Source organism: Centruroides sculpturatus, unplaced genomic scaffold, assembly GCF_000671375.1.
Source record: "Centruroides sculpturatus isolate CEXI.00-Female unplaced genomic scaffold, Cexi_2.0 scaffold261, whole genome shotgun sequence".
Lineage (NCBI taxonomy): Eukaryota > Metazoa > Arthropoda > Arachnida > Scorpiones > Buthidae > Centruroides > Centruroides sculpturatus.
In genome coordinates, this window is record NW_019384426.1 from 265,611 (window position 1) to 276,688 (window position 11,078).

Below are 11,078 nucleotides of genomic sequence, written 5' to 3' on the forward strand. Positions count from 1 at the left end.
GTCGCAATCGCGTTACGTCACGAAAGGATAACGTGTGAAATTAATTTCTGATAAGATTTTTACGAAACTTTAAACAATATTTAAATATTTTTAAAATTATTTTTTGTAAAATATTCTTTTATAAATTAGTTTTATAACGATTATAACAAAATCATAATGTCATACTGTGAAGGATATTTTTAAAAAAATTTGAAGTAAATCATTTTTATTGTTTATAGTAAATGAGTTATTTTTTAAATAAAACATTTTAAACAGAACTTCCTCGTGAACTTCGACCTTCAGAAAGCGGAATAACAACTTTAACCTCATTCTCGAAGTTGATGTTTCCAGTGAAATCACCGTCTACACTTTCTATTTTAATTCGGAAGATGAAGCGAGTTCTTCTATATTTTCTCTTTCTGTAAATTTTCAGTATGTACATTTTCAGTAGTAGAAAACTATTTTTGGCAATAGACATTTATGCTTACATTTTTGCCGTGATTGGTATAGTGTTTATGGTGTTTGGTGCTGTCTACTTGTTAAAAATGCTTATTGACTGGATGAAATATTTATATATTTTTAGAAGAAATATTCAAGATAAAATGGATATAATTACATCTGTGGATAGGAGTAGAAAATATTAAAAAAATGAAAGAAAAATGCATCTAAAACAGAAAATCGTGGGCGATTTTCAGTGTGAATTTCAAGAAATGCGAGGCGAGAATATTGGAAAAGGTAGTGTGAAAAGTAAAATATTTTTAATTCATTAAATATTAACTAAAACAAATTGAATATGATTAATTAATACTTTCAAGAAAACCACGAGTTTACGGCAGAAAGTGTAATTTAAAGAAACATTTAAGTAAGTAGCATGAAAACGTTACTAAATAATTATCTATACGAAGATGTAGAGAAGAATTGGAGTTTTGTTTGACATTCATTATCGTTGTGCATGAAATTTATAAATATAAAATGAAAACACCTTTACGGAAGACAACTGTAATTTGACCTAAATACACTAGACATTACTTATAATATGAATTTTCTGGAATCTTTAGTAAAGTAGGTCACAGACGTTCCTTTCTGCTATAATGGGTACTGGCTTTAAGACTCTCCGATGCACGATTGATATTTTCTCAGTGGTACGTTATCCTACGGGCGAAAAAAAACAATGCTTGGGGCCCACTCCAACAGGGAGCCCGAAACAAATCTTTTATAATAAAATATTTCCCCCCAAAAAAATGTCTGAAGTCAACACGATACATTGAGTCCACTAATTCAAATTCGCCTGAGCCCCATGAAGCTATAACACGCCGTTGTATTTTCTATTATGACATATAAAATATTTCAATTTTTGTTCGTCTTTACGGTGTGGTGTTATATGATTCAAACTATTTTCAAGAACGTAACCTCAATTCATGACTCTGTTACAGGTAATAAATACTATTGCTGGCTTTACGACTGCATTCCAGGAATTACAAAAGAAAAAACTGTTGTATGTTTCTTCTAAAGATTTTTAATATCATTAGCAGATCTTGTATAATTTCAAGTGTTACTTTAAAATATCACAATAATTTTTAATGTATTCTTAAACAAAGGAACATATACAGCAAATGGTAATTGTATAAATCAGTATTCATCAAATCTTACTTAAATATGTTTAACAAGCGGTTAATTGGTTTGTTATGTTAAGGTATGGGGATCTAGAGAAAAAGAGATTTAAGAATAAGAGCATGGCGTCCCTGCAGAAGGTATGCAGCTATTACAAGATCACTTAACCTTTAAAAGATGATGTGTTAGAAGTTCGTTAGTATTTCAGTGATGATTGAGAGTAGCCGATTCCCAAAAATGTGGAAATGATGATGGTAACACCGAGTGATGCATCAGATGATTTCGGATCAGTTGTAGTGGAACAGAACACACCAAAACATCAGTCTGCCCTCGTACATGTTACAGAACTTGAACGTTGTCAACTTGAGTGAAGGTGTTTGAGATTAGGGGAGAAATATAAACGGTATTTAGAAAGTCCAGACTGGCAGATGGGGAGAGACGGGCCTGACGTATCGGTACCATTTGCTAATTGCTAGGTCCCACAATACCGAATGGAGTGGGAAATTTAAAGATCACTGTCAATATCATCAATTGATGATAAGTCGATACAAAATTGCTTGTACTCAGTTTAGGTGTTTTTCGAACGCAAACAATTTGCTTATAGCACGAATTATATATCTCTTCATACTTGTTTCTGTATATGTAACAATGATACACATTAAATAATATAAGGTATATGCCATACTCATCTTTAATTGCAATGTAGAACCGAGTAAAATAGATCCGACAAAAACTTAGAATCTTTGAAAAACTTCGTAACTATAAGATTCCAAGCTTACATGTAAATGGAAGTATAACTTGCAGAACATATGTAAATATCGAGGTGAATATTTGGCAGGATTAACTTCTCTCTTCGTGTCGCACATAACACTCAGAAGCTAATAAGTAGGGCATGTTACTAACGTGCAAACGAATTGATGCTTCGATCCAACGTGCTTTTTCCTCCGTTACTAACATTTATAAACTTATATTATCATGAAATAATCACAATAATCTTAAATACAGTTTTTAATTTTATTCTTAATTGAGAGATAATTCCTTCCTCTATCAAAATTTGATTAACACGATACTACTAATTTGAGGTGATAAGCATATATTTTACATTGAATAAATTAAAAATTGCAGTCTGACTTTGTGACGACTTCACAATAAATAATTGCTCGTTTCATATACAGCGGGTGATCGGTTAACGAACACTTTCGCGAAAGATTTTTATGTTCGGACAACGAACACCTCACAGAACAAACACAAGAAGAAGGGGCGTAAAATAATAAATACCGATTCAGCGGCGGGACAAGACGTAAATTTGATGTGGGCAAGGCAAGGTCTTAGATTTATAAATCAACAAAGAGAACAAAAAGCATTGAAATGAAACACCTGAAGCACGCAAAACAATGATAAATAACAATGACTTGGTCCTAACACGAGCTGACAAAAGAAAACACCTATATTATCGTAACTTGGCACCTACTGTAAACAAAGATTTTGTCGTATTAATCCGACGAAGATTTTCATTGGTCAAATCACAATCGGAAGTGGTTCGACACGTGTTGACCAGTTAAGCCCCTTTTTCTGCACGTGTTAAAGTAGGTTAGAGTTGTCACAACAATTTAAAAGTTACAGAGATATTACAGTACTTAGAAAAGTTATTATAGCCTTTTTTAACATTTTTACGTAGCCGTTTAAATTTCAGTATTTCCATCGTTTAAATATAGTTTGTCAAAAATTATTATTAAATATATATTATTAAGACTTACTGAAAACATATTTATAATTTTGTAATTGAACATACTTCAAAATTTTTATCTATACAACTATTTTATTAAACAGATATAAAACAAAACAAAACAAAAATTCTCCAGCAATCCTTAAAATCATACGCAAACCTCTACCTCTAAAGGAAAACGTTACTGTAATGTATGAATTTATCTATGTTATATTTATATATATATTTAAAAATTTTTTAAAATAATTATAGTGTAAACTTACCTTATTAATCATCTGTATCAGAAGATAGTTGCTCAAAGTAATCATTTATATCGCTTTCGTCACTGTTTGTGTTAGACTGAATAATCAGTTTTTCTACAGCAGTTTCCGAAATCTGATCAAGTTCCCACATTCGTTGTTCTTCTTTTTCTATATGTTCGATACATTTTCTCCATCGTTCTTCATTTATTTGTTCGATAGCTTCATTCATTAAAATTCGCACATCCGACAGTTTGAATGTTGTGTTGTGACGTGCGATGTAACCTTTCATATCTGCCCATATCAATTCAATAGGATTTAAATTACAATGATACGGAGGTAAACGTAACACATCGATACCTACTTCTTTGGCCATTTCGTCAATAATATATTTATCGTATTTATGTTTTATTTTTTTAACAATATCTAAAAGTTCTGTTTTCAACACTTTGTCGTTATGACCAACCCTATTTTTTTCCAACCAAGAAATTATGTCCGCTTTTTTCCAACTACAATTTGGAATCTTTTCAATTTTAGCTGAATGATATGAAGCATTGCCCATGACAACAACAGCATTACTTTGTAATTTTAATAATAGTTTTTCAAACCATTTCTTGAAAATATTGCTATCCATTTCTTTGTGGTAATCTTTTGTCGACTTTGATTCAAATTCATACAGACCACCATTAAGAAAGCCTGTATTGCTGCCTATATGAACAACAACTATTAGTTTCCCCTTTCCAGAAGGATTTTTCAATCCAGTAGATCGTCCAGACATAAAAACTTCGCGATAAGACGTAATCGAACAATCCTTCCATACTTTATTCTTGGTATGGCCCGCATTAATCCATGTTTCGTCCAAATAGTAAATTTTACGGCCTAAAGAACGCATTTCTCTTATCTTTCGTAGATATTGTCTTCGCCATAAAATGATATCGTGTCTTTCAATTAATCTACTATTTCTGTTTCGGTTCGTATATTTAAAATTAAGTAATTTTAACAAATTATATATCGTAGATCGAGTAAAGTCTGGTAAATCTGGATCGTCATTAACAGCCTGTAATACCTTATCTACGGTAGGTAATTCGTTTAAAAAATAAAAATTGTGTACTTTACCTCTAATGGCACATTTTGTGAATTCGTCATATTTGTCAACGAGTTGAGTACGCTTACGGGTTTTCGAAGGAGTTATTACTTTACCATTAGTAAAATATTCTTTACGAATTCTGTAAATGCTCCGTTCTGATATCCCTGTTGTCTTTGCTGCCATTTTCATTAAATCCTTCACGCAGACTTCTGGATTCGTTTCAGTTAAATAATTAAACAAATTTAATACTATTTGTTTATCCGAGCTCCTCAGCGATTTTCCTTGCCGATGTTTAATCGTATTTACATTCAAGTTTACCATCTTTGTAATTCAACAACACAATTTGAAATAACGGTAATTATTGCAATGAATGGAAAAAAGAAACAAAAACATTATAGTGCGCATGACCGGAACAAGTTTATTTCTAATGATTCACAATGTGCAAATACGATTTTTAATTGATGGACGTGGGTTTAAACCAATAAACAAAGGGAGGTGTGTCTTAGTTTGTTTACAGTAGGTGCCAAGTTAGGATAAATAGACTTTTTTTTATAGGTGTTTACTTTTGTCAGCTCATGTTAGGACCAAGTCATTGTTATTTACCATTGTTTTGCGTGCTTCAGCTGTTTCATTTCAATGGTCTACGGGTATGGTCTTTGAGAACAATCTTCCATCTGAAGAAATCCCTTGCTAAATCATTGAATTCTGAGATTCCTCTTTCCGATGTTCATTTATAGAATCAGTATTCCAAAGGAGTGTGCTTCATTCAGAGAAAAATTAAAAAAGATTGTCTACGTAAGTCCATCAGATTGACAAAAAATAGAATGTATGGAATGTTACAAGAACTCATTGCATTAGAAAATTAAATATACATGAATGATCCAGGAAGACTTAATGAAATTAATGAAAGAGTAGTCAGATTATTGACGAACAGAGTATACAGAGGTTTAAAAGAAAGATATATCAGAAGAATGACATGGATCATGACAAAACAAGTAAGAAAAGAAAAGAAAAAGAACATGAACCCATTTATTTTATGGGATCAAGTAGACATTCCAACCAAAATCAAGGAAACTCTCAAAAAACGCCCAACTTCGTTCCGGAAGACGAAAACTTATGTCAAATTTCAATGGCGAAATTGGAAAGAAAAATGTCAGAATTCAATAGTTTAGAAAGAGATTTCGTCAGATGGAAGATTGTTCTCAAAGACCATACCCGTAGAACAAAAAGTATTAGAATGAAACAGCTGAAGCACGCAAAACAATGGTAAATAACAATGACTTGGTCCTAACACGAGCTGACAAAAGAAAACACCTAGTCGTCATGAAAAGACAAATTACAGTAGAGCCTCGATTATCCGACCCCCGATTAACCGACTGTCCTAGTCGGCAAATTTCAAATGTCCGCTAGTGATGTGGCGCTACAATATTTGGCTATGTCTTGGCTACTTTAATATTATTTTTACGTGTTTTAGCTGGCAACACTCATTCGACCATGAAAGGAAGCCAGTATTTAAACGAGGCTTAATTTTCTAATTTTTAACGATACAATAGCGACGATTATTATTTTAAAAAATTTTTGTTAGGCTTAACATCGATGAAAATTCAACGCAAAGTAGGTTAATAGCGATATACTAATATACTAATTACATGGGATATAATAATATACTACACTAATAATAGATTTTTTCATACTTTTCGGTTATCCGCCCTTTCAATTATCCGACCAACCCCAGTCCCCAATTAGGTCGGATAATCGAGGCTCTACTGTATAGGTGTTTCAACGAGATGTGTCAGCAGCAGGGGACAACTTGAGTTAGAAGTCGCACTTGTTGCTCTCTTTTTTCTAATACATGGCTTAATTAACACGACTAGAATGAAGTTTCTAATTCGTTTTAAATGGACGAATAAATCCATCTGAAGAGAAGTGTTTAGTCACTCGATAGATCTCATTATCTTCCGTATATTTCAGAACGTATAGTCCTTGTCACGTGTAAGCTTTTAACTGTAAAATTTTGGACACTTTAATTTAACAAAAGTTCAATTTTACTAATAGATTGGTAGTTAAAAAAAGGGGGTTACTGTATTTCGAGTCTATTCTTTTTTCGGTTCGGAGGATCGTGATAAAATGGAAACTTTTATTCGCAGACACGAGAATATTAGATTTGTCAATTGATATTACTGTCAACGCGAATGTATATGCAAGGAATGATCGGCGAAAATCTCTTTTCCGCGACGGGGAGGCGCAAAAGTCACGAAATTCGGTGAAAAATCCAAACGTTTTACACTAAATTTCGTGGCGACGCAACAATAAAACTGCGACAATTTGTTGCGAGCGGTCGATAATTGTTATTGCGAGCGATTTGATTTTTCTGTTCGTGCGTTTAAAAGTGATTTATTCGAAGCGTTTTCTGAGTTTTGCATCAATTGCAGCCATTTTATCGGTAAGTTCAGACCACGAACTTTCTAAATCTAGGTATTTTTGAACATTGTTAAGCCGAATGTCGCAATTAGCGGCAATGATTTTTCCACAAAGCTCCATTTACATAACAATTGATCGTTTTGGTCACAGAGACGAATGGGGTCTTCCCGCTCATTTTAGGAGATACTTTTCACCCTTTTTATTGTTAATTTTCCAATCGAATCGTTAAAGATTTGTAATTGCTAAAGCAAAATGGGAATTAATAAATACAATAAATTGTTATTCCCCACTATGGTTTATATCCCATATGCAATTAGCGCCGCTTTAATTAATTAGAATTTCTTCATTTTCACAAATACTTTGTGTTATGGCAGAATTATGTAAATCGATTTTTTAAAATTATATATCGAACATTAAAAACCGTTGCAGAGATTAAAATTACTATACTTAATAATTAAAGATTTTATCATAATGTTGATTTATGACTTTTATTTTAATTAAAACGACCATTTTCTACAATCTTCTATCATAAATCTTTAAATCTTCATTTGAACATGAAATATCTATATATTTCTTTCTTACAATTTATCAATAGATGAAATTAAGACAATAGGAATATTTCTTAATTAATGCAAGTTCTGTTTTCACAACATTCGCTGTTTTTTCTTTGCAGAATGGAGAACTTCAAAGAACTAAAGAAGTGGAACACCTCGGGACAGGGCCGTGCTGAGCCCGACGATGACGCCTCGACTTGGCATCGTCTAATACGAGTGCGTCCGAAGAATGCGGAGGACGAGGCGCATACACCCGACGTCAAACGGGTGGTCGTCGTAACCCCGGACGACAGCGCCTCGTCTCTCGTCAATTATCTGCAGAGGCGATATCCCGAAGTTGAGGGAGGGACTGGACACAAAGGAGTCCGAAGAAGCCGTGGTGAAGCGCAAAAGGCCTTGGTGGAAAAGGTTATTTTTCTGCTGCTAAAAGTAACATTCTTTCTGCCNTTAGAAACAGGAGCAGCGGGCATATTCTCCGGTTCTTTCCATTTCGGTGTCCTTCCAGAACCTGGATATATCATACTTAAATGCTTCACGAAAATTTGAAACCTTTCTCCGGGCTTTTTTGCTGGCCATTTCATGAATTTTTTATACATAAAGGAATACATGTACGAGTCCGAAAGGTCCTCTGTATAATGCTTTGAAAATTTTTTTTTATTTTTTACATAACCCCATAATCTTTCAATTTTTTGAGTATTATCCTTCGTTCTAAGGTTTACAAAATAGAAATGAGTGATTAACTGTTCTGTGTTCAATTTCTAATTCTTCAAGGTTGTTTATGTGGAATTAAGACTTCCAGATCTTACAAATTTAGATATCACTCAATTAAACGTGTATTCAGATCTATCCTTCACATGACAAATAAAGCAACTATCATCTTGCCTATATATTCCGCCTACTACCCATTTTGTACTTTTCAGTTTACGCCCTTTTTCGTATTTACGTTTACATATTACTGTCACATCTATTTCGACGGTTTTATTCGGACCTCCGATTTTTAAATGAGGTCATATTGTGCAAAGCGATAAGCATTACTAAACGTATATGATTGGACCAATCGACAGCGGCCTTTGTAGAAATACCTGCAGCAAGAGCCGAATTTGCTGAGGTGCACTCCAAACCCCCTCGGGCAACGTACATTTCGCGAGGCTTTCTGGTGGCGCAAGAAGACGGATTTTATAAAATAAAAAGTAGTTGCAACTGTCAAATTTTTATTCCTAAAAATGCAAACTATATTCTTTAACTAACATTTTAAAGAAAAATAAAAAAAATAAAGAAACAGAAATTTCCTGCTTTTAGCCTTACTGAACTCCTNGATTCCAACTTGTCACCGAATGTGACACATCCACCCGGAAGTGACTTTTCACCCGAATATGACACTTTTACCCGGAAGTGACTTTCACCCGACTATGACACTTTTACCCGGAATTGACCTTTCACCCGGCTACGACTTAATCAACCGGACTTGACTTCCCATCCTAATTTACGGACGGATACTTGGACAACATTCGAGATTCGTTCTTCCACTTCGGTTAAAGTGCATACAACATCTACTGTGGCAAAACTACACAAGCGGTGTTTAAACGACTATAACTGGCCAAAACAAATTATAATATTTATAGCGGTGTTATACTAGTAAAACATTTCAACACAGAACAATGGGAGGAACCATTTTCCACGTTGAACTTTAACATTGCAGTGAATATATGTCTAAAGCAAAACTATAAATTACTTCAACAGTTAAAATTGTACATGGAATTTTCACCATTTTATATAAATTCTTGTACTTAATAAAACTTATTGAATTCAATACTAACAGTTTAAAGATTCGATGTTTATTGAAGTTACGCAATTTTAGATTAATTTATAATTAATAAGAATGTTTATAACAGTTATGACGGATGACGAAAAAAAAATGCACACGATTCATAATGAATCGAAAAAATTCAATCAAATTTTAAAAGCTTGCAAATTCGTAGTCAAACAATCGAACTACTAATACCGATTGTCGCCCGATCAGCTGATCATAGGAGCGTCTGGCGCGCTCAGTACTTGGGACGGAGACGGCCTGGGAATACCGGCTGCTGCTGTCACTATTCTTTTTCTTTCATTCTTCGACTAATCTCTTTTTCTTTCGTCTAATCAAATTGATCACTTCGCTCAGTTAATACAATACATTATGTCAAGCAAATATTTCTTTTCTATAACCTTTAGCTTCCGGTACATTGCTTTAAAAATTCTCGGTAAGCATACCTTGTATTAATTAAAAAGGCACACTGAGCGGTTAAATGCGACAGTTTGAATGTTATGTTGTGACGTGCGATGTAACCATTCATATCTGCCCATATCAATTCAATAGGATTTAAATTACAATGATACAGAGATAAACGTAACACATTGATACCTACTTCTTTGGCCATTTCGTCAATAATATATTTATCGTATTTATGTTTTATTTTTTTAACAATATCTAAAAGTTCTGTTTTCAATGCTTTGTCGTTATGACGAACCCTCGTTATGAATAAACCTTCGAAGAGCGAGGCCCCTCGGACCTCGAGGCCGTAAGCGGTGGCCCACGTCGCCCATGCCTTACGCCGCCTCTGTACCGATTGATCTTCTCTTGCCTTGTAGGCAACAAACTGATCTGACAACAGAAGAACGTCAAGAACTCTTGAATGAAGAAGAACACCAAGAAACTGGGCGAGATATGTTTTTTTTTTTTGAAAAGAGGATTAATGCCCACATCTGTTATTAAAGATGTTTTAAGTAGGAGGCAGTGTTGCCGTTCCTAGTACATTTGTACTTTTCTGGTACATTTTGCCCTTTTCAGTAAATTGAAAGTACATTTAGATTTTCAGTACATTTTCAGTACATTATATTATTTCAAGTACCATTTACGGTACAAAATAATATTTTACGCCTTAACGAAAAGATGAGAAAAATTAGTGTAATAAAGTCTCACTAGTGTCACTGCTTGCTAATTTAAATTATCCAATCACAACATACAAATGGTGTGTGTCTGTCGATGTCAGCGACATAGATAGTTGCACGTGTAAACGGTCTTGACTCAGTGGTCTTCTTCGTTACGTTTAGTTGTGTGCATATTCTCATCAAGACCTTGACAAAATTTTTCATTCCACGTGGTCCAAACAATTCAACTCCGTCAAACAAAAATAATGGACAGGTAAGGAAATCAATGATTTTAAACATTTGTCGTCAATAATATCAAAATATCCATTAAGTCAGAAACAAATTATTACAGAAAATAGTTTTGAAATTGTACGAATATAAGTATTATAAATACTTTTATATTATTTTCTACCACTATAATTTAATTCTTAAATTATGAACTTCAATTTTAGTAATCGTAGTAAAAGAAATAAGGATTAATGTTACGTATGGTTCCAAAATGGCCGCGCTTCCGACTGTTCCAAGGNGGGATACTTTACTGCGATAATTTG

General features: G+C 33.6%; 1 protein-coding gene across 1 annotated transcript; it reads right to left on the bottom strand.

Moving 5' to 3' along the window:
* Positions 1 to 3,583: 3,583 nt before the first annotated feature.
* LOC111619595 lies at positions 3,584 to 4,966 on the bottom strand (the record flags this gene model as incomplete). The annotated part of the gene is made up of 1 exon (XM_023361358.1): positions 3,584 to 4,966. A coding segment is annotated over one exon (1,383 nt), but the record flags the coding sequence as incomplete, so codon positions are not given.
* Between the last annotated feature and the right edge of the window lie 6,112 nt (positions 4,967 to 11,078).